Source organism: Anopheles maculipalpis, chromosome 2RL, assembly GCF_943734695.1.
Source record: "Anopheles maculipalpis chromosome 2RL, idAnoMacuDA_375_x, whole genome shotgun sequence".
Lineage (NCBI taxonomy): Eukaryota > Metazoa > Arthropoda > Insecta > Diptera > Culicidae > Anopheles > Anopheles maculipalpis.
This window is the reverse complement of record NC_064871.1, coordinates 5,034,448-5,059,085: the sequence shown is the minus strand read 5'-3', so window position 1 is coordinate 5,059,085 and position 24,638 is coordinate 5,034,448. Positions and strand designations below refer to the sequence as shown.

Below are 24,638 nucleotides of genomic sequence, written 5' to 3'. Positions count from 1 at the left end.
TGATAGCGTAATAAATTTTCCAAGCTCTTTAAACAAATCGTGCTCTCGTTGCTTTGCTTTCCCCCTGCCTTAAGATTGATTGCGAGAAGTGTTGCTTGATTGGCTTGCGAGAAAAAATTTTGCTAGCGAGCTAAAAGGGAAAAAAGATGGAAAAATAGGGGCTTGACCTTGTTTGCGGGAGCCGCGACACCGCGGTGTACCGTCGCGTGGTTTTGAGTGATTTGTTTACAAAACGACACTCACGGAAAGTGCAGTAACTCAATCGTGATTGCTTTATTCGGGCTGAACGCACAATGTTGTTGCTCGATTATTCGGACCCGCTACGAAAGTAAACAATCCCGTAGAATAAATTAACGCATGGTCGAACCTGGCCTTTGCACACAATTGCAACTGTCATCATCCGGCAGCCATATTTTGTTTTCTTCGATCGCCTCTTGGCACGAATTTGGCTTTTAATTTCTCGTTTTTCTTGTGTAACCAATCGAATCCGGCGAAATGTGGTGATTAGCTAGGTAGAAAAGTGTCCGCTAAGTGTGTTTTGCGTGCAGTGGCGTACCGGCTGATGGTGGAAAAGGGTACAAATGCGAATGGGGTTTCCCTTGGGAACTAGCATCCACTGGTAGTTTGCCCAACGCCAGTGGTGTGAAGAACAATCTTCCCGTGTGTGTGATTCCGCATCACCGTCGTAATCAAAACCCCACCGCGCCACAGCTTCCTTATTTTACAATCAGCTGAGCAGTAGCGGCAGTGCACCACGCCACACAATGAATATGCGACCGCTGAAACGGCCCCGACTGGGGCCACCGGACGTGTACCCGCAGGAAGCGAAGCAACGCGAAGATGAGCTAACGTCCACGCACGTTAAACATGGTTTCGCGACCGAACACAAACTGTCCGAAGAGTTCGGTACCGCTCGCAACTGCAACGTTTCGGCAAGTAAGGTCGGTGCCTACTTTAATGCGATTCTAGCGAAGAAGGAGGAACTGATGACACTACCGGACTCCGGTCGAAAGAAGCAACAGATCAACCCGAAGGACAACTTCTGGCCGGTAACTGCGCGTAACAAAACGACCCTTGATACGTGGTTCAAAGATCTGGCTGGTACGAAACCATTGAGCAGTTTGGCGAAGAAAGCTCCGTCGTTCAACAAAAAGGAGGAAATATTTGCCATGCTGTGCGAAAATCAGGTCACAATGCAGCGGGCCTCTTGGTTCATTAAGCTCAGCTCGGCGTACACGGTAGCGGTGTCCGAGGCAAAGATAAAGAAGCGTCAAATGCCCGATCCGGCCACCGAGTGGACCGGTACGATGATAAAGTTCATGAAGGATCTCGTACCGAAGCTACACGAGCACTACCATCAGGGTCCGCTGCAGGAGAAACCGTCCACAGGTGGTACGGGAAGTTCGAGTGGAATGGGCGGTGCTAGCGGCGGTCTTGGAATGGGTTCTGGGGCTGGAGGAACGAATCCGTCAACCATTCCGCCACCGCTATCCAGTCCGGCCGGTAGCATGCATAGTCCAGCTGGTGGAAATCCTGTCGGTGGACAGATACACGGACAGCAGCAACAACAGCAACAGCAGCAGCAACCGATTTCCCCACAAGAAGAGCAACGGATAGCACAGAGACAGTGGAGCTACAGTACCCAGCTGTGCAAGTACATGTACGAGGAAGGATTGTTGGACAAGCAGGAGTTTCTGAACTGGATTATCGATTTGCTGGAAAAGATGAAGTCTTCCCCGAACGCGGACGATGGTTTGCTGAGAATTTATCTCCCGCTGGCCATGCAGTATTTGTACGACTTTGTCCAATCAGAACGCTTCTGTCGTCGGCTGGCGTACGCGGTGTCGAAAAAGTTGGCCCAACTCATAAATCAAATGGCCGAGAGTCACAACATCAATCTGAATTCATCCGATTCGGACGGAAATGGGAAACCAGCGTCAATTGAGATGTCCGATGGTAAACAGGAAAAGCAGCATGACAAACCATCCAAAGAGGGCACGACCGGTTCGGGAGCGCAACCTGCAGATACCGTGCCACCGAAGGTGAATCCGTACGAGATGATTTTCACCGAATATCTGCATTGTTCCCATCATCGGGATGTAGTGCTGCAGCTATCGTCCATTCTGCAGGTCATAACGCTCGAATGTCCAACTGCGCTTGTGTGGTGTGGAGTCGGTGAAACACGTTCCTCGTCCGTGCTTTCTGGCAGTCCACTGGATCATCTGCCAGTAGCACCATCCGCCTTACCGATGCCAACCCGGTACGAGCAATCGAACGAAGACATTCGTCGGCAACTTTTCGAGGCTGAGGAAAGCATTAAGGTGCGCTCGAGGCACGCCGAATCACGCTGGTGCATCGACAAGTGGCAAACGGCGGCTGGGAACGCTAGCCTGAAAATATTGGCCACACTAGACGCGCTCGATGGACACTGTTTCGATCGGATGGATTCAAACAATTCGCTCGACTCGTTGTACTCGAAGATATTTCCACCGTTTCAGGTGCAACAGATAAAACCCACGGAAAGTAGTGCCGGAACTGGTGGCAGTAGTGGACAAGGTAATGGGGTGGCCGGTGGAGCAGCGGATGGGAAAGATGCCGCAACGAAGCAGTTTGAATACGTAAGTTTCACTTTCTCACTAGTTTTTTGGCGGAATTATTATTCTTATAATTGTTTGCCAATCAGACTATACAAGGAGTCAGAGTACCTCAAGGGAATACAAGAAGAAGGTTTAGAAAGTGAAAGTATGGAAGATACATCATTGATAAATAGGAGGAGATTACTTTAAACAATGCCCTGAGGGACGTCAGATGAACATGAAAATTCAAAAGAACTATAGATGAACATGAAAATGCAGAGTTCAATTATCACTGCATACGCGAAATAATGTAATCTCTTTTTGTTTCAGAACGTGGAACAAGATTCTTCGATTGTGAAGATTCTTTGCGAGTGGGCCGTCTCGTGGCAGCGTTGGGGAGAACACCGAGCGATGGTCGTGGCCTGGCTGCTTGATAAACGGCAGAACGAAGTGTTGACGGCACTAGAGAACGATAGCTACACCAACAATTTAAACAATTCGGATGATAAAGACTCGGTGCTGTCGGGCAGCGGGCTAAATGGAGGTCAACCCGTATTTCAGCATATTCTGATGAACTTCCTAGATCACGATGCACCGGTCCTGGAGGAAGCGGGCAGTTCACAGAACAAATCTCAGTTTACAAATCTCGTACATTTATTCAGTGAGCTTATCCGTCACGATGTGTTCTCGCACGATGCTTACATGTGTTGTTTAATATCGCGTGGAGATCTGCTGACGGGTGCCGGTGGTATGTTGTCACTCGATAGCCATGGGATTTGTAATGCAGGACTCGGCACTGGGCCAATTTCGAACAAACCGGCCACTAGTTCTTCGCCCAACAATGGCGGCGGCATGGAAGATGATGTCTTACAAACGGATTTTAAGGCAAAACTGGAAGATTTGGATGATTCGAACGTGGATGACGATCTGGACAAGCTGTTGCAGCACATTAAGGAGGATCAGCAAAACTCGATGGATGCACCGGACAGTCCGAAAGATCCGGAACATGCAGCTCCTTCTGTGTAAGTTATCATAAATAACTTTCTATATAAACTCAAAAGATATGAATTGATTAATGCTTTCAATTATTTTTCCTTTTGCAGAACGGGACTGGGTAAAGCGGAGTCTTCAAGCCGTCACTTCCTGTACACGGAACACTTCCCACTTTGCCAGGATGATCCCATCTCCCAGCACGACTGCAATCAGCGCTACATCCTGCTGTACGGTGTGGGAAAGGAGCGGGATGAAAAGAAGCACGCGGTGAAGAAAATGTCCAAGGAAATCTGTAAATTGTTTTCGAAAAAGTTCAGCATCGATGTGGCCGAAGGTGGCAAAGTGAAGAAACATTCGCGCAGCGAGTTTAACTTCGAGTCCACGTCGAACAAATGTCAGGCGATGTCGTACTTTGACCAGCACGTCGTCACCTGGCAGTGTGCGGTACAGGTGCAGGAAATGCTGAACGCGTTTGCCATCGGCAACAGCAACTATCTTCCGGTGCAGGAGCACGTCGCGTTCCTGTTCGATCTGATGGAGTCGGCGTTCAACATTTACGGACTGATCGATACCTGCATACAGATTTTGCGTGAGCTGCCCGAAGTGGAGTTGCAGTTGATCGGCAAAAGTTCGATGGCGCTGGTGCGTAGCTACACGACCTCGCTCAGTCTGTACGTGGTGGGTGTGCTGAGACGGTACCATTGCTGTCTGTTGCTATCCCAGGAACAAACGACCGCAATCTTCGAAGGACTGTGTCGCATTGTGAAGCACGTCAGCAATCCGAGCGATTGTAGTTCGGCGGAGCGGTGCATTCTGGCCTATCTGTACGATCTGTATTCGGCCTGTTCGTCGCTAAAATCCCGTCCCCAGCAGGAACCGTTTCACAATGCATACCCGAAGATTAAGCAAGCTTTGTACACCCCGCTCCAGCCAACGCCCTCCGCACATACGTACAATCCGCAGTTTATGATCGAAATCATCACCAATCCACGGCGTGGTGGAAAGATAGAAAGTGGCTGGGCAAGGCAGCTGAACGAATCTGCCTCCAACCGTTACAGCTTTGTGTGTAACGCCGTGGTAGCAGTTACGCGTGACATCGACAACGATTGTCTGAACGATATTGCGGCGATGTGTGCCGAGCTTACGGCGTGCTGCAATTCGCTCAGCACGGAATGGCTCGGTGTGTTGATTGCTCTGTGCGGTTCGAACCGTGATGCCGGCTACTATGTGGACGTGTTGACACAGGTGGACGTCCAGAATACGAACATCCACAACGCACTGTCCGTGTTTACGAGCATCCTGGTGGCGAGACATTGCTTTTCGCTGGAGAACTTTGTCGCACACGTGGCCCTTCCATCGCTGGTGCAAGCCTGCAAAGGACGGGGTGAAACGACGCCAGAAATTGAAGCAGGCGCTCGACTGTCCTGTCATCTGCTGCTGCGTCTGTTCAAAACGATCGAATGTCCACAGCCGGGTTTGTACTCGGTCAGCACATCACCCAATCCAATAACGGTCGGTAACGCGCACAACATCAAGCTAAGCTGCGACCGGCATCTGCTAGCGGCGGCACACAAAAACATTGGCGTAGCACCGGTGCTGGCCGTGCTGAAGGGCATTCTCGTGGTGGGTGATGCAACCGCACACAAGGTTTCGTCGATATTTGGTACCGGAAAGCGAAGTGGACTCAACACACCGGTACATCCGGGCAGCACACCGAAGAGTATGGCTGGTTCGGGTGATTTGAGTCACATTCTGGGGACAAGCGATCTCTCCATACTTGGGAATCCGGATGAATCGATGCTGGATGTATCGTAAGTACTGCACACACACACCCCAATCGAATTAAATGCCTCTTAGGGCATTGAGCAGGCCACCTCCCGGAAAAAAAGAGATCGATATTTTAGAGAGTCAATTTGGTAGCGATAAATCGTTATATTGGTTTTCCATTTCCATGTTTGGTTTCGACTTAGTTAACGCTGTTGTGTTTTTCAATCGATATTTTTTTCTTATTTTTCTTGGTTCCTGATTTAGGATGATCGAACTGGGGGATATGTCTCCAACCGCATCCGCTCGATTATACTCTAGCAGGTGTGCGAATGGTTTGCCGCGTTTGAGTTCGTTTGGTTGTGTTTTTGCTTTAGTATTATGGTCTATGTTTGATTTTTGTACTTTTGTTTTTGATTTGTGTATGTCCCACGCTACGCTACACTTCTCCTCCCTCGCCCTGCCCTCCCCATGTGTGTTGTATCGCTTGCGATCGTCATTTAGTCGGTTTTTCGCGCACGTCACGTCGTGGGTTTTAATCGAAGAGCCAAGAGGGCGCTAGAAGCCGAAATGGATGGAAAAAAAAGCAAAAGCACGTCGCTTTGTCATGAGGTTTTGCACTTCTTCACCCTTTTCATTGGTGGTTTGTTTGTTTGCTGTTTGGTGCTGCAATGATTTGTGACGAACATTTCTACTACTATCTATCATCACATCATTTTGTTTGCAGGCATTACTGTAGAATTTGTAATTTCATTTATTTTTAATACACGATCAATCAAACTACGAAGTGTACAATTCTCAGTCCTATTGTACAAAACGAGGAGAATGAATTTCGATCCGACTGTAATCGTTTAGAGCTCATGAATGGTTCATTGTGTGTTCATTTAATCTTATACAGTATGTTCCAAAATATGGACCTCATACAGGCCTCATCTTTCGTGATCATGAATTAATAATTAAACCATTGTTAAGACATAAACAGAATTGTTAAATTCGAGTACTTTTTAAAATATTCCCGTGAAATTGCAAATAGTCACGTGAGAAGTTCTAAAGCTTATGATCTTCTGCAGTCTTTTGAAAAAATATTTGCTCGATTGACGGAACCATAATTCAGTACGATTTGGACTTCAATGTGAGCCTAACCGGAATTTCCTTCGGTATCTATTTCACGTTAGCGAATCGTTTAAAGTTTTAATCGGGACCTTCACAACCAAAATAATCTTTCCCCAACGTAGAGAACATATTTTGGAATTCACTGTATTGGATGATATTGCTGCATTATGGGAATAGTCCTGGTTTATTGTCGTCCTTCCATTTCTATTCTGTTGTTTGCTGTTCTTTACCCATCCCTGATCTATCGTTTTTCTTTTCCATTCACCCCATCACGGTTTTCTTTTGTGCTAAAATGTGTTTAAAAAAAACTTCAGTACGCGAGGTCTTAAATGTTGTGTGTTTGTAATATCGTCATTCATATTAGGCAACAGAACTCACATCTGAATCAGGAGAACGCGACTAGTTTGTCGGATTTCGCGCAACATGTGCTTCGCCAAATATGTTCCCAGGTAAGTTCACGCGGTTTTCGTCTTATCCTATTCTGCTAATGATTAATTTCTCTCGTCGCTTTAGGAATGGGTCCTGGAACGTTGCCTTCAACATGCGGAAGAACTGTGTCAGCACGGTATGCTGATTGATAATCTTTTAACAGCGAAGCAAGCACAACGATTGCTGCACATGATCTGCTATCCGGAGCACGAATCCAATCTAATCGCCGAACTGGACCAGAAGGCGATCATTGTACGCATACTGGAAAATCTGGAGCAATGGTCATTGCGCATATCCTGGCTTGATTTGCAGCTCATGTTTAAGCAGACTAACTGCAGCTCGCCGGATTTGTCCAACTGGTTGGATATGGTTGCAAGGGCCGCTATCGATGTGTTTCGCGTGAATGAGTTTGTGCTAAGCAATCCGGAGGTGAAGCAAGAAAAGATCAAACCTTCCACCTGGTTGGTGGCTCCATTGGTTTCGAAGCTGCCGAGTGCGGTTCAGGGAAGAATTTTAAAAGTATCGGGCCAAGTGTTGGAAAGCACGAGCATGTTTAGCAAGCACAAAGATGGCAATGGGGGTAATAGTAGTAGCAACAATAACAGCCACAACCATGGAGCGAATAGTAACAGTTCGGTTAGCTCGAATGGTAGTACCTTTGGGGGTAAAAAGTCTTCTCAACTGAACCATCAACCATTCTTGGGATTGGTGCTGACATGTTTGAAGGGTCAGGATGAGCAGAAGGAGGGATTGCTGCAATCATTGTACTCTCAGTTATCGCAATTCCTACAGAATCGGGACCAAAGTGTGAGTAAACTTCATTGGTTATTGTAGGTACTCTTGTTGATATGCTTCTACGTTTCACCATAGCTCGAAACCATCGGAGGCATTGAAGATCCTTGTGGATTTGAGAAGATGCTCGATGCACTGCAATTGCGTTACTCGCTTGTTGGAGGACTATTCGATGCAATAATGAAAAATGCCACCTCTACAACGGACTGGGCGATTTTGTTTGCCCAGCTCATCAGCCAGGGTGTGATTGATTTAAGCAACAATTCGTAAGTATCTTGTTGAACTAATGGAAGGAATTTCAGGCTTATGGCGGCTGTTTTTTTTTGTATATTCTACAGAGAACTCTTTACTACAACGCTCGATATGTTGGCCACATTGATACATTCAACGCTGGTCAGCGACAGCCAGACGGAGCGCGATGAGAACAAGAAATTGTACACCAATCTCATGAAGAAACTGCGCAAGGAGCTTGGCGATAAAAATGGCCCTTCGATCAAATACGTACGCCAGCTGTTGCCACTGGCAAAGCAAACGTGCGAGGTACTAACGTGCGATTCGGCCGGTTCGTCCACGGATGCCAAGGGCAATAAAATCGCTATTGACAGTATCGAAAAGAAGAACGTAAGTATTGTTTTCTGATATGCTCTGACCTTGAACGAACGGTTAATTAAATTACAGCGTACATTGCTTAACGTGGCACACTTGCCCCTATTTCCGCTAAATGGTTAAAAAGCTTGTCCTGTTTGTAACGCTTTGTTCACCTTTGCTTCCGTGTAGGGCCTGCGATTAGGCGATAAGCAGCGTGTGAGCGTGTGGGATCTCTTGGAAGGTCACAAAAATCCGGCACCCCTGTCCTGGGCTTGGTTTGGAGCGGTGAAAATCGAACGTAAACCATTAGCGTACGAAGAAACACATCGTTTGCTAAAGTACCACACGCACAGTCTGTACAAACCGAGCAGCTACTACTACGAACCGCTTCCTTTACCACCCGAGGAAGTAGATCCGTTGCCCGACAAGCTTAAAGACGACATGAAAGCTGACACACCTTCATCCGATCAATCGCCGGCACCAAGTACGGGCTCCAAGAAGAGCAAAACGACTCGCAAAAGAAAACCCAAAGCAACGCCAGCGGCACAGGTACAGCAAAGCCAGCCACAACAGCAACCGATTATGCCAGCGATTGTACCGCAAACTGCTGCAGGGCCTCAGCAATTGCAGCAAATGCAACAACAGCAGCAGCAGCAACAACAACAGCAACAACAGCAACAGATGCAGCAGCAAACATTGCAACAACAACAACACTTGCAGCAACAACAGCAACAACAGTTGCACCTGCAACAACAACAGGCTCAACAACAACAACACTTACAGCAACAACAACAACTTCAACAGCTACAGCAACAACAACAGCTACAACAACAACAGCAACAGCAGCAACAGAATCAAATGATGATGCAACAACAGCAACAACCGAACATTTCTCAGCAGCAACAATCAGCACTGCAACAACAGCAGCAGCAGCTTGGATCGCAACAACCACAGCAACAGCAGGTTGGCATGACACCGCAGCAAACGCTGCAGCAGATGCAAAACAACAACATGGGATCCATGCAAATGGGCGGACCGATGAACTCGATGAGCCAACAACACATGCAACAACAGTACGGTCAAGCCAACCCGGGCCAACTGGTTGGGCAAGGAAATATTGGAGGAATGCAAGGGGGTATGGGTGCACTGGGTGGTGGAATGGCCGGTGGAATGTTGAGCCAACAGCAGCAACAACAACAACAACAGCAGCAACAACAGCAACAAGCTCCACAGCAACAACAACCTCAGCAAGCGCAACAAGCACAGCAACAAGTTCAGCAACAACAGCAGCAACAGCAACCTCAAGGCAATCCAAATATGGGCTTCGTCGGAAACGTAAACCCTATGGCACAGTTGGCTCAACAGCAGGGAGGCAATCAGCAGTGGGGCGGATACGGTTCCATGCAACAACAACACCAGCAACAGCAACAACAGCAACAACAACAGCAGCAGCAACAGCAACAACAACAGCAACAACCTCAACCACAAGTTCAACAACAGCAGCAACAACAACAGCAACAACAGCAGCCAACGCCCCAGCAAGCTCAGCAGACATCACAACAGCAAGTCCCTCAACAAGGACCTCAGCAAGGTGCGCAGCAAGGACCACAGACACAGCAGCAGCTGCAACAGCAACAACAACAGCAGCAACAAATGTTCTATTCCGGCATGGGTCAAGCAACGAGTAAGTATCGATTGGTTTGTGTTGTCTGTTTAGAATCTTTTAGCGAAAATTCTACTACTCCTTCTAGTGAATCGGTTCGATCGGCCACAGTTGAACACCAACTCGAAGCAAGCTCTCTCGAACATGCTACGCTCCAAGCTGCCCATCAACTCGGGTCATCCGGCAAGTTTCATGCAGCAACAGCAGCAACCGCAGCGCAATCCTCAGCAACAACAGTTCATGCGTGGTCCACTGCGTGCCGGTATGCCGGGCAATCCGATTGTCGGCGCACAGGCGGGCATGGGACCGATGAATCCGGCCATGGCCGGTGGGAACGCTGGCATTGGTGCAACCGGGGGTGGTGGTGCGGTAATGGGCGCCCAGGGTATGAACGCCGGTGGCATGATGGGAGCTCAGCAGGGGGCTCAGGGCCAACAAACGACCGGTGGCATAATGAATCAAAATGCTCCGGCCATGATGGGCACTACCGGGGGTTCGATTATGGGCCAGTCCGGTGGCAGTATGATACAGACGAGCATGATGGGTGCGCAGCAGAACCCAACGCTGGTTGGACAAGGCATGGGAAGTGGTGGTGGTATCGGTGGAGGAGCCGGCGGAATGACGGGAAACAGTGGCATGGGTGGAAGTGCGACCGGTATGGGAGGAAGTGGCAGTGGAATGGTAACATCGGGCGGTATGGTCACTGCTGGAATCGGTAATGCAACACCGATGGGTGGTGGACAGGGTGGTATGGGTGGGAACAGTGGAATGCCGAATGCTGGTGGCATGGGAAATCCGGGCATGGGGAATCCTGGTATGGGCATGCAGAATATGCAGCAGTCCGGCAGTATGCAGGGTGGCATGTTCCAGGGACAGAATGTACCGTACCAGAACGTGAACCAGAACTATCCTAACTACGGCAACCAGGGTATGGGACAGCAGGGTGGACAGGGTGGCGGTATGATGGGTAACTTCAATCAGATGGCACAGCAACAGCGCAATACGCAGGCGGAGTTCTTGGCGCAACAACGCGCTGCAGCAATGGCGGCCGGTCGGGGTCAGTACGCTCAGCATGCTCCGAACGTAACGATGAGCAATATGGGTGTGAATCAAGGTGCAGTTCCACCGTACCCACGGCAGGGTGGGAAACCGGGCGTTGGAAGTAATATGCCTCAGAATCAGCAACAGTTTCAGCAGCAACGGATGCGCTTGATAATGCAGCAGCATTCAGGTAAGGGATGGGAAAAAGGGATTTTTTGGCGTTGGCAGTGTTACTTTACTTCTGTTTCTTCATGGTTACAGGTATGGGACAAGGGGGTAATGCGCAAGGTATGATGCAGAATCAAGGGCAGGGCATGAGCACGCAGCAAACGCCCAATCTGGTGGCTCAGTTGCAGCGCCAGATGCCCAACCAGAACAACATGATGGGTCAGCAATATCCTCATCAGCCTCCGCAGTATTAAGCAGATATGAAACACGCGATCAAACTATGAAAAGAAGTGAAGAAAGACAGCAGCAGCATCTTCATGCTAGTAGATATATTTATTACCACTGTGACTTTAAGCAGACGCATATATTTCTTAGTAACGAAGTAGAGGCAACGCAATAAACTGACGTAAATGTAACGATATTCTTCATATAGTTTCGGAAGTTGGAAAAAAAATATCACGTTAAATATGGTTCAAAATAACGTTACGTTTTAAATATTACTCACCCAGAACGTGCTTTGACAGCGTTCTATGACAGCTGCGGGCAGAACCGCCAGAACGGATGTAAACAAACCAGTTCACAGCTTGTAAACAAATCGTAGTAAACGACGGTGGAAAATCGGTACCAATTGTAGTGCTTCCAGCTTGTTACCGCGTTCGACATGGAGTGTAAATCGCCTAACATTGTTGCCGGCGAAGCTTCCGAAACGGATGACGACGAGACAGAGGTAAAAATTGTTTAAATTGCTCATTCCCTTCGCCGAGAGTGAAAGTGTACTGTGGGAGCGTATAATGTTCATCACAATCTTGTGTGCCGTCCCATGTTTCCGTAGGTAATATCGATCGAAAAAGGAATTCCCCATTTATCGTCATCGGGCATAATGGCAGCACCGACAACGTTTACATTCGCTCGCGAAGCGATTGAATCATCGACGTCAACACCGCCGCCGATCGTGGTTTCGGATGAGGAGATGCAACGACTGCGCGTGCGGCGCGCGATGAGTAAGGCCGGATGGAGGGAGGCGAGGAATTCGAACATCAGGAGCCTCCACCCCGCTGAAGCAATCTGTTAATTAGTGGCTTGTTTCGATTCCAGATGAAAGATGCATATCGCTGCTGAACGAATTCATCCACAACACGGTGATATCTGTCTCGAAGCAGCTCAATGAGACGGACAACTTTCTCATGAAATCACAGGTAAGTGCGTTTGTTAGCTTTTTGCTGGTTTGTTTTGTTTGTAAGCCCGTTACCCCCCCCCCCCCCCCCCCCCCCTCTTTCCCGGTTGTGAGCAATTGTGTGAGGGAGATACAGTTGTTGCATCTGTATGTTTTAGATGGTGCTCCAGAACACGACCACTTCGGTAAAAAAGATGAACGACAACACGCACCAGATGCAGAGCAAGCTGCAGGACATCCTGACGTTTAATTTTGTACCAAATATTAATATTTAAGCGAAGAATGGCATATAAAAAAAAAAAAACAGCAGGAGTGCAAACAAGGAAACGTCCTCTAAGTTAGCGCAATGTTGAAAGAAAGTATCTTGAAGCATAGCTTCTTAATAAGGACTAATTTTCGATGGGCGGGGAATCGTACAAGTGCATCCGCACCTCGCACTGCGATGGCATGATTGGGTCGTTTTTGAAGGGCATCGGCAACAACAAAAAACGGCACACTACGATCAAACGTTGGTATGAAAAATACGAAACTGTACTGCGTGCAATCAGCACGAGGTATATATGCTTCAGCAGCCCTCTCCGCATCGGCTGGAGGCCCCCCCACCCTCTACCCCTTTTGCCTTTTGGATGTGCGGCGGGGAAGAGTAAAAAAGAAATCACCGTCGACAGAGAAATTGACCATGCATCACGCCTCGCGCCATTGAAGCAGGTCAGAAGAGTGCCGAGGCAAAAAGCAAACAGGTGGAAACAAATGATGTTTTCTGTTGTGGCGCTGGAATTTACTGCCTATGTTTATGTTTTCTTCATTTTCACACCGCAACCCAGCTGAGTGTGTGTGTGTGTGTGCGTGCAAAATAAGTTTCGCCTGCCATCCACCCCCACTTGGCTAGGGGAAGCTGGTGAGTGGCCGCTATTCCGGCGAGCTAGAGAAAGAAGCAACAAAGACTGCGTGTAAAACCCAAATCACAATCCGTGGAATACCGCACCTTGCCCACGACACTTGGTATGCTTTCCGCGGCGGATACGGGCCGATGTACAATTAGGGGTGAAAATAGACAACACTAGATCGGCGGCGGGGAAGAGGAGTTTTGCGCGCACAGGGACAGAGCTTTTCACGCTGCTGCAAGCGGTGGACGAATTATTCGCAAAACTTGTACCTCGTGTCAGCAGCGGTGCGGCATTGATTGGTCGAGAGGTAACGAACGGTGGGTGGTGGCGTTGGCCGAAACGCTATCCAAAATGCACACACACGCACGGAGAAGCGCGCGGATTATATTCGGAACGCCGTTTTCGGGGTCCTCCCCGATTCCCCACGGTTGAAAGTGGGTGGCCGGCCGGAGTCGGTCGGTGTCCGGGTGAAATGAAACACAATTTATGACTTTCTAATGAAACTTCCTGTGCTTCGTATTGGAATTGGAGTTGTTGTATCGGTTTCTTACTATTCGCTGCGTCATGGACGTATGGCTTGAAATTTCTAGTGATAACATGAAAGCGCGCATCAACGGTGTCACACGCCTGTTGTGGTAGAACATTGGAACGGTACGATCGAATAAGACTTCATGTGGACAAAGCAGCTCTTAGGAGAAGGAAGCCAGAGAAAGCGTATACAGATTTGTTTCTAATTCTCGATCTCAAACCACATGTTAGACTTACATCATGCCATCGTTTGCATAACCATACGCGATCCATTCATCCATCCGCCAGCGTAGAACAAACCACAAACATATTAACACGCTCTGCCCTAGCATCTCCATCCTGCCATATTGATCATCATTATGATGCCATCCCCGCGGAGACTGCAGCATTGTTGCATCGTTGGATAATAGTTTTCGGTAGCTTGCATAAATTCATGGCCCGCGTAGTGGCAAAGTCGAAAGTTGAAGAAAAGAGACGAACCTGTTGCCCTTCACCAGATCACGACACCACCACCACCACCACCACCACGGGAGGAAAGTGAAACTTTTCACACATTATACTTTCTGTCTTGGTACAGGCAAGCACAAGGGAACCTCACCAAGAAACTGTCCATCCGATAATCAAACCCGGTACCTGGTAGATTTGACACCAAACGCTTCGAAACCGGAACTTAATTTCTGTCCCCCTGTGATCCCTTGTGATGAAGAGATAGAGGAACTTCAACTACAAGAAGATGGAATCATTACGGCCATTAGTTTGATCATTATGTTCCAAGTGGGACCACTTGGACCCCCGGAGATCGGAGATCTCGAAACAATGTGTAAGCTTTGTTGGACCGGTTTGAGTGGCAATCATCGTACGAAAAGGCCAACGCCTGGAGGTCACGGTGAAAAGTGAGCGAGCGAGACAGGACAAAGAAATTCGTTCGGTGCGGCTAATAAAAAGATCTTCTCCCAAAATTTACCACTCCTGTTGGTAACTGAAGAAATTCCATCCGGGGACCGTTCATGCTGGCCGACCGAGTAATCGATTCGATTGGAAACAGAAGAAAAAAATGGAGGGTGCGGATGAGGTCGTGCGTTTGTGAATGTAAATATGCAACACTTTCTCTACGGACGGGTTCGAACCCCGGGGTTTTCGGTGGTTGGCACTTGGAAGCTTCCAACCCTCTCAACAAGTCCAGGGTGTGTACACGTACCTCCGTTTCTATCGTTTGTCCGAGCACGTGTCAAGCATGCTTGACGATGGGTAATGATGGGAAGCCATTTTCACGCGTTTTCATCATACCATCCGGAACTGAACGGATGGACCTTTGGGTTTTGAGGGACAATCGGGCACAGACGACGAGGGAAAACACTTTTATTTTCATGTACTTTCCCCCCCCCCCCCCCTCGCTGGTCGTAAAGTTGTGCCGATTTTGCGTGTCCATTTTGGGGGAAAGGAGGTGGGTTCAGTGTGCTGTCAGTGACCAGTCGGGGTTGTGTGTTGCTACCTACCTTGACACTTGGAAGTTTGGAAGACGGACGTACGTTAGGAGAAATTGTTGTTGAAAATCTGAGATAAAGCAAGGCGAGATGCTTCGTTTCGGGACCAATTTCGGAAGCGAGAGAGAGAGAGGATGAATCGAGGATAGCTGGCATTCGGTCAGAGAGAAAATTTAATTATTCATCCGAACCAAAGTGTGTTAATGTTATCTGTAGCACCTTCGAGCTGGATCCGGTTCGCGTGCTGCTGCACGCAAGAGGGAACCCCTCCTGGTGGTGGTCAACTGGATCCATCGGCAACGAACGGTATCGTCCGCGGGCCACTCCATCCTACCTGCTTCTTCTCGGAACCTTGATAAGAGAGGAAGAGAAATTAAGGTACAATTATTGCGCCGGGAAAGCCTGACGTAGTTGAATAATCGCCAACTGATTATCGACCTTCATCCGTACACGTACACGTGGCGTAAAACCCCCGGGAGCGACCAGGATACGGTGGGATTATCCGGCACGGAATACCGTACTCCGTTGCAGCCTTCGGGGGGAGCCTTAACCCTGGCGGCGGCCACACACAATGGCTGGCTCGAAGTTAGCGGAACGTGCGCGCGGATGAGTAATACGAGGATGTTGGAAACCCAACGTTTGACCTGGTGAATCCGCGTCCCGTGTGGCCCGTGTGATGGCGGATGTGCGTTGGAAAGTAACGGCATCGGAATCTCGGAATCGAATTATGGTAATGAGTTGTTTGCGGACATAAAGAGAAAGAGAGACATGAGTACGGAAAGAGGGAGGGAGAGAGTTCCATTCGCAGGTCCACCAAGATCTGTCACTGCGCTTATGAAGTCTGGACGGTTTGGATACGATTGTCAAAGAATTTGGCAAGCTTTAAATATTTGCTCTGCCGAGGCTGTGCGCTGATGTGACGGTGTTGTTGTTTCCAAAAAGAAAAGGGACAGTGTGTCGTCTGCTTGATAGCATTCCCCGTCGCGGGAATGGAATTCGCATTCCATTAAGCGAAAAAGGTAGGACACCGTAAAATGTGACAAAAACAAAAACATCCAGACTATTACTGATAATTGAGATCTTTTTCGAAATCTGGTAACCCTAACGACAGCTGGAATTTATCTCGTTTTTTTTTTTGTGTTGCTGTCTTCAACTTTCAAGGTGCAGTTCTTCGCATATTGCGTGAATTATTGGTCTTTCTTTCTTTTCCCGCCACAATCGAAGAGGGAATCGGCCTTCCGTTTAGTGAGTTGCAGTTTTTCCGCACTGATTATTTTGTGCTCCGACGACACACAAAATCGCGCTCAGTGAGCTTACCAACGAGCTTACTGTTTCCCGTATGCCTTTCTCATGCCGATTTAGCTGCTAGTGGAATTATAGCGGCAGTATTTGGTGAAAATTGGAAGGTGGCAATTTGTTAGATCATTACCGGAGCGGGGCCGATGAAAACAGTTAGAATGAATGTGCATTAGTAACAGTATTTAACGGAGATGAAGTGCAAACGTTTACTAATTAGAGGATTTTCTGTTTTCTGTGTCGGTAAAACGTAAACTAGAACTCGAGTTTATTTTGGGAATTCTCGCTTGCATCTTAAATTACTATCGCTAATGAGTTTGCTCCAGAACTTGCGACAGGACGATCAGGGCGAACGATGACACGATGAAGAGTGATCCAGGAATTGAGTGGCAAATTGGGATTTCTTCTGAGTCGAAGTTGTCGAAGGAATTCTCCTTCCAGTAATGTTGAAACCTTGCCATTTTCTGATAATGATACTCGACGATGAAGTCTAGATAAACTTGTCTAGATTGTTCCGTTTTGGACGGGATGTCTGTTTATACTGACGACTGATGACTCTTGTATCGTTTCTATATAAAGCTTCCTGATCTACTTAAATTTTTGCTTTTACCTTTTGAGCATATTTTTGTACCTCTTCTGAGTAGATCAACTCTAGTAGATGACTGTATAGAACTACAGGTATATTTAAATATTTTATTGGTGTTTATAGACAGGTAGACCTGGGATTCCAAGCCAGGTAACTTGACGGTTTTAGTACCTTTTTTAAAGGGTACAACATCAACTGGGGTGATATAGAGAGCTAGGCAAAGATAATTCTTAGGTTGAAGAATTTATTTGCCAGTCACACTATTTGTATACTCTGCGAGGCACGTGGACACTCCAGGCCGTTGCAATTCACATTCAAACCCGCTTCCTAATCTTTGACCGCTACATCTTCATGCGGCAATGTCAGTGCCAAGATCTGATAAATCTGACCATTAGGGGATCAAAATAGAAAGAAATGGTTCGGATTTGCTAAAACCTCTCGACACCTTGACCCACGGGAAGGCTCGAGATTTTAAAGAAATTACGAACGATCGATCGATCGGTCGGGAAAGAGAGGAAGCGAAGGGGGCACGAGGAGAAGGAGGAGGAGGAGGAGAGCTTATTAAGAAATCTCAACTGGAGCTTCACTACTTGACCACACCGACCGACAAGAAAAGCGTCCATGGAAAAGCGGAAAACGGACAGACCGCCCAGCCATGGATGCACGAGCGCGCGTGTGTGTGTCTTTGCTTCACATCCCGATCCTCGGGTTCGATGATCGTTTCGATGGGGCTGTAAGGAATGGGGAAAGGGACGAATGGGGGGATGGGAGGTGGGATGAAATGTGCCAGTTCCTCTCGGATTGTGGCTGTGGCTGCTGTGTGTGTGTGTGCTCGTGAGAGAGGGACAAACGCACGCTGATAATAACGAGAGCGACTCCAAAAACGAAGCTAGGAAAATTGTTAGACGCTCGAAGCTCGAAGATGATGGAAAAGGAAGCAAGGTGAAGAAAATGGAGAAAAGAAAGAGTGGACGAAGGAAAGAAGCCTTCACCCGGCCACAGCGAAGAAGCGAAACAGCACGAAACGACACGAATCAACGGCACATTGGATACATATTTGTAACACTTTTTTTCTCTCTTCTTTAGTCGCTCCCCCCTCGCCCCCTTTCACCCATGCCTGGCGCACCCCCCCCCCCCCCCCTCTCTATCTCTCCCCACCTGTTTCCACCCTCATCCCGACCCGGTTCCAAAACGTCTTGGCAACCCCTTTCCATGCGATCCACCACCAAACGGAACGAGTAACATCGTTTCGGCATCGCTGAACAAGGGGGAGGCCCTCCATAAGACGGGCGTCGATCGTCGTGGCTCGACACAAAACTCAACCCTCCTCCCTCCTCACATGCTTCTTTGCTCAACCGTCATCCTCCTCATCATCTTGAGCTTTGAGCGATCGCGTGAAAGCGCCTACTCCCCGCTTTTTCCTCGACGATTGCCGACGGGTGGGAATGAAAGTACTGGACCGCTGGGGTGGTGGCGACGGGTGTGTGTGTGTGCGCGATCTCTCTCGCGAAGATCGGTTCGCGCGCGCACGCGCTCGCTTACGGGCAACCAGCGCAGGCAAGTTCGGGCCCAGTGGGGCCACAGTGGATCATCGGTGGAAAAAAGTTTTCATTAAGAGTTTGAGAAGTAGAAACAGTTCAGTCAGTATCGAGGTGTACACGGTGGAAGAAAGTAGTGTGTCTACGCCCCTACAGTTTGGCCTGTTGGTTACAATCCGGTGCGTTAGTTAGTGACATATAGCAGAGGACAGCAGCAGCAGTTTTGTTGCGGAGCTTTTTTTGTTTGTTTTAGTGTTGGTAGCATTCTGTTGAGTTCCGGCGGTTGTTGGTACAGCTGGTATATCTCGTCTTAGTTAGTTGTTCCCCTGTTGTTCCCAACCCCGAAGTGAGTAGTCCAGTTACGTTCTTAAGCTACCCGTCGTTTGCTACCGTTCGTTGCGTGTTGCGTGGACGCATTGGGAAAGATGCGACAGGTGATAATTGGCTGATCGTATCGCAAGATGGCGCATGAATCGAGAAGATCTTTGAGAAGATTTTTGCGAAGAGCGAACATTGATGGTTGACCCAAGAACGTAAGAGTTGCTAATGTTGTGTGGAAAAAAAAGTGTGAATATCGTCCGGGAACAAGTTGGATTTAACTGGAGATGCAGTTGGCCCAAAGTGGCGTGAAACCGACCTCACAGGACTTAATAGAACGGCAAAAAGAGATCATCTCAAGTGACAAGCATTCATCTCCGGCCCAGCAAAGACCCAGCATCCAGGATTGAAAGTGCAAAGCAACCGATGAACAGTTCGAAGTCTTTCGATCGATACGCCCTCGAATCGCCGAATTCTCCAACGAAAAAAAAAAGAAAACGACGGGGAAAAAAGCTGAACGAAAAAGCACCCCAAAAAATAGGAAGAAAATGGTGGTGAAGTGTGTGTGGGGGTCCCACTTCTTTTATGACCCGGTTTTCCGGATTTCACTCCCATCCATTCCATCCGTTGCACTACCACCTCGCGCTTACCCGCGTTAGCGTGAAGCCCTTAAGACTTCTGGCACTATAATTTTCGGGTTGGTGCTCTGGTGTGGTGTTGTGCATTTTTTTGTTGTTGTTGTTGTGGTGGTTGAATTTCTTGAAAGAGTTTTTTTTTTATTTCGAGTCGAAAGATCGAAGGAGAGGTACTGCGGGGCTGACTATCTTTCTTATTGATTACTTCCTACGTTTTTTTTTTTTTGGGGTAAGAGAGAATTTGTGGATGGACCATCGTCCGTCTTCTTCCTCTTATTTTGTTAGCAACACCACCACTTCCACCGGGGGGAGGCCACAAACAGGGCGATTCAGATTTCGAATTCAGAGTTGGAGAATTGTGTGTTTTGTGTGCATTTGTGTGTGCGTGAATGTGTGGTGTGTGAGTGGAGGAGATGGGAGGAAGTAGGAGCAGAAGGGGGAAGGTTTCGATCGAATGCAAATTCATATGCTCCCCACAGACCCACTTCCTGTCCTGGTCGTCCCGGCCGATTGGCGGCGGCGGTTTGCCGTATATCGAACAGATAACGGTTCCAAATTGAGGAAAGAACCAATATTAATTATTATGCTGCTTTTGACCTAGAAATTCCTATCCGGTTGGATCCGTCCGTTCGCTCGAACCTGGCCTTCTCCGAATGGTGTTAAGCTGGTGGAAATCGGGTAGCGTTATCGGGGGGTTTGGTTGGATTTTGGATAGCCGAGCCCCGAGCCCGAGCGATCGAATGAACCTTTTTTAGACTGGTGTGAAATTGGGAAATTTCGCCAGAACTTCGGTTGGATTGAAGAGGGTTTTTTTAAGTCTTGAAGATAAATCTACTATTTTAAAAATATTATCCAATGAAATGAATTTCCTTGGAAAGTGGATAATATCTGGTTAAAAAATCAGCTGATTTAGTACAGCCATCTCATCAAATAGCGAATCAAATTGCAGATAAAGTTGTATTATCAATCAACCTCGTTTGTTGCTTATATTAAACAGTGAAGATCAAGATCACGATCACAATCTTTCTTCTCCACCAGCCAAAGCAAATGACTTGGTCCATCCACGAAAGAAGAAGAAAAAATCGGAAGGGTCGAGATAATTCCTCTGCTGTTTGTTTTGAGACGGAACAGGCACATTCCAACCGAAACCTCACCTTCTCAAGCCCATTGAACCATTAAAGTTGGTGCTCGTATGACGAGAGGGCAGGCAGGCAAACTTTCTCTTTTCTTTTATCACTTTCATTTCGAATGGATGGGGGGACGAACGCACGAGCGGGTCCGCGCGAGCCTTTTCAATGAGCTCATCTCACCCCGAAAGAGAAACCGCGCCGCCGCGCCTACGTGCGTGTGTGCTTTTATTTAAGAAATTACGCACTCACACACACGCAAACTTGTCTTAAGGCCTCCCTGGACACAGGGTACGACCATCGTTCGGGGTAAGAAATGAGTAAAAAGTGAAAATCCCGAACAAATCGCTGATAAGTCGGGTTCGTCGCTTGTCCGTTGACGGTTGAAGTCTTTTGTATGTTTCATCGTGAAGCGCTTCAAAAATAGCTTTTTTCAGGCTTTATATTTCCGGAACCAGATAAATTAGGGTAATGTAAATGATCGGAAAACGATTCCTCTCAAGGTTATGGGTCGATAATGTTGTGCGAATAGTATTAACCCCGATCCCGGGGAAGAAAAACCAACGGTCACAACCACGGGCTTCACAAATTAGATCGTATGGTCGTGTCCGTACGCCCGCCCGCCCAGCCTTTCCAACAGATCTCTAATCACGGGCAATTGAAGCGATTAGCATACTTTCCTGGCAGGAACCAGGCCGTAGCGGCTTCCAATTAGGCGATTGGAACAGCAAATTTAAATATGGAGATGAGTCTTCTTCTCCCGTGGCAGCAGCAATCGAAGTAGGCCATTCCAAAGAGGAGAAACAACTGTGTTTTTCTGTGTGAATCGACCAGACTGCTTCAATGCCACCGGAACCCGGTGGTGATTGCGTTTCTATCTCTTTCGATGCTCAATTTCGTATCCTCCTTTGATTTCTGTTTGCACGATCAATTCAAGATCATCATCTTGGCTGGATAGGGTAGTTTTGGATGTCAGAAAGAAAAAGATAGAGAGAGAGAGAAAGAGAGAGAGAGAGAGAGAGAGAGAGAGAGAGAGAGAGAGAAAGAGTATTGTATTGGGAGAGGAAACCTAAAGACAGGCGAAAGTTACTCAAAATATGATCGTGTTTCGGGAAGGAGGACGCTACATTTTATTTCGAAGGAATCCAAAACAACCAGTTAGATTAGGGATTGCTTCTATTTTTGATAATCTTGTTTTATGCCTTTTTTGTCTGCTGATGCTTCTGACCACACGCACAAGGTCTCGAACGTTTCGGCGTTCGGTTGGGCCGGAGTTGATGGAGAAAGTTGATTGAACCATAATCAAGGTAACCTGTTTGAACTTTCCATTTCTTCAAATGTTGCTTTGCTCAGGTTTTATACGATGTCCAAGTTGAACAAACCCATATCCTGAACAAACGCTTTATAATGCGTGTTCAAGGCGATCGTCGAAAGAAAAGATCCACTCACATTCACACACACTGGCCAATCCGTTTGAAAAACAGCATAATGGATATTAATATTTTATTTAGATTTTCTCGTCAAGAGAGGGAGAGAGAGAGAGACAGGATGGGGTGCTTCGTAAGAGGTCCCAATACAGAACGAATCGCATTTTTATGGGCTTCTCCAATCAAAGCGCAGAAACAGGTTTGCTTTCGTGAGTTCTCGCCCACATTAATTCGGCACCAAAGCAAGAGAAAGGACGCTGCTGTTGATCAACAAACCAAGAAAACATTCTTTCCCTTTGGTCACCGAAAACGGTGAAAAAGAAAGTTCACTTTCAGCAACCAACCACCTGCTGAAGAGAAATGTTCGTCTTCATCAGCGAAAAAAAAAACATTCGGTCGATTAATGATGACGCTCTTGACGGTCGTTGACCCATCCAATCTCTCACCCCATCTGGTTGACCACTCGCGGAGTCCACGGTCAAGGAGAAGGGACCATCGGCCGCAATCTTTCTCCCACTGCAATACCGAACAGTTGGTTTGTTGGAGAGGGTGGAGAGATGTCGCGGGGGAGGAGGGTTTATGATGAATGAATAATTAGCATACCCACCACCACCCAGCCCTGACTACACCGTAAAGTGTTACGGTGTAGTGAGGGCGCTCTCACCCAGAAACACCGTTTGTGGCGCTTTTCACGCAAAAGAAAGTTTGCGGAATCGAGTTCAAGTGTTGTTTCGTTCACGCAAGAAGTAGCAGCAGTAGCAACGGGTAGCAGTAGGCATTTTGCAATAAGCGTTGGACGTAGAGGAAGTAGTCCGTTACTAAGCATCAACCATCTAACACCCAGAACTGGGATTTCCTGCTTTTTTCTCTCTCATCTTCTTGCAGAACATATAAAAATGAAAGTCACATTCCTGTTGGAGCTATTACTAATTCTGATTATTATCGCATTTGCCGCCTCCAAACCGGTCAAGGATGGTAAGTGTGGGGCTGGTTGAAAGACGGACTTTAGTAACGTAGCTTAACCGAACTGTTGTTCTTCCCTTCCAGAGGGACGAAATGCACACAAAGGCACGCTCATCTCGCGACAGGCAGCAGAAGATCTAGCTGCGGCCGCAGCACCGGTCGATGGCGCTCCAGTTGCTCCCGTACTTCCGGCTGCCGGTGGTGACGACGATGACGACGATGATGACGATTCCGATGAGTTCGATCTTGGCGACGATGATGAATCGGCTGAAGACGATGATGACGATGCGGATGATGATGATGACGATGAGGAAGACATCATCGGTAAGACTGCACTGGAGAAGTTGGTTTTGGATCGATGAGGTCCTTCCATCTACTAATGGCGCGTTTGTGTGTGTGTGTGTGTGTGTGTGTGTGTGTTTTTGTTCCCGTTCGTGCAGGATCGGTCGAGGATGAGATCGACGACGATGACGATGATGACGATGATGACGATGATGATGAGGTAGCGGCACCAGTGGCCCCGGCGGCGGTCGTTGACCAACAGAAGCAGACGGCCAACCAGGTGGCACCGGCGGCTGCGGCGGCTGCTGAGGACGACGATGACGATGATGACGATGATGAGGATGATGATGCGTTGTCTTTTTTTGGTGATGACCTACTAGGCGCGTTCGACGACGATGACGACGATGACGACGACGATGATGATGATGATGACGATGAGGACGCGCCAGTTGCCGCCGTCCAGCCCGCCATTCAGGCCGCTGCCGCCGTCGCCCAGCCCGTCGCTCAGGCCGCCGCCGAACCGGTGGCACAGGTTGCCGCTGCCGCACCGGCTGCCGCCAAGAAGACGAAGAAGAAGGTCGCCGCCGCCCAGAACACGCAGGCCCTGCTTGATTTGGCCGATGCAGCCGCCGCCCAGAACGAGGTGGACAGCAGCGCGGTGAAGAAGCCGGCCGAGGAGCTCGACGTGAACAGCGAGGTGAACAAGATTGCCGAAACGCTCGCCAACCAGGGCGCGGGCGAGAGTGCAACCGAGCCGGCGGTCGAGGAGGACGAGGAGGAGGAGGAGTACGAGGAGGACTCGCCAGAAAAGGTACAAAATCAAAACACGAATAACAATAAAGTTGACGTTGTTGCGAACGCTCCAGCTCAGCCCGTAACGGTGACGAAACCGGAGAAGAAACCGGCGACCGGAGACGATGACGACTACCTGTCCGCCCTGGTCGGTGACGATGACGATGACGACGACGATGACGACGATGACGATGAGAGCGAGGAGGCGCCTGCCGCCGCCGCCGCAGCAGCCACGACCGGCCAGAAGGAGGACCAGCAGACGACGGGCGGTGTTGCCGCGGACGATGACGCGGAAGACGACGATGACGACGATGACGACGACGATAGCGACGAGCTGATCGATGAGAGCGCCGTGGAGGACATTGCCGAGTCGGACGTGTGAGTGGTGAAGGGGTTCCCCGCCTATCTGTCCCGACCCCACCCCCTTCCACACAATATCCTCCCTCGCCCCCTCGCCACCCCCATTTACCTGAC

The 24,638-nt window shown here is 48.4% G+C and overlaps 2 protein-coding genes across 5 annotated transcripts; both read left to right on the top strand.

Annotated features, from left to right (window-relative positions):
* Positions 1–757: 757 nt before the first annotated feature.
* On the top strand, positions 758–11,381 carry LOC126556563 (mediator of RNA polymerase II transcription subunit 12). Of its 3 annotated transcripts, none has more exons than XM_050211866.1 (11): positions 758–2,618; positions 2,907–3,598; positions 3,680–5,380; positions 5,601–5,657; positions 6,811–6,895; positions 6,960–7,682; positions 7,746–7,933; positions 8,006–8,288; positions 8,445–9,939; positions 10,007–11,149; positions 11,221–11,381. In XM_050211866.1, exons 1-11 carry the CDS (start codon positions 765–767, stop codon positions 11,379–11,381), a joined length of 8,382 nt encoding a protein of 2,793 aa, XP_050067823.1. In that variant the 5' UTR covers positions 758–764. The 3 variants fall into 3 exon arrangements, with proteins under 3 accessions (XP_050067823.1, XP_050067822.1, XP_050067825.1); XM_050211865.1 differs by having other exon boundaries at positions 5,601–5,669; XM_050211868.1 differs by lacking the exon at positions 5,601–5,657.
* An 841-nt stretch (positions 11,382–12,222) lies between these two features.
* Positions 12,223–24,551, top strand: LOC126558015 (nucleolin-like). 2 transcript variants are annotated; one of them, XM_050213947.1, is made up of 4 exons: positions 12,223–12,323; positions 23,013–23,102; positions 23,175–23,414; positions 23,531–24,551. In XM_050213947.1, exons 2-4 carry the CDS (start codon positions 23,024–23,026, stop codon positions 24,544–24,546), a joined length of 1,335 nt encoding a protein of 444 aa, XP_050069904.1. In that variant the 5' UTR covers positions 12,223–12,323; positions 23,013–23,023; the 3' UTR covers positions 24,547–24,551. The 2 variants fall into 2 exon arrangements, with proteins under 2 accessions (XP_050069904.1, XP_050069905.1); XM_050213948.1 differs by lacking the exon at positions 12,223–12,323 and adding an exon at positions 18,931–18,966.
* The last annotated feature ends 87 nt before the right edge of the window (positions 24,552–24,638 follow it).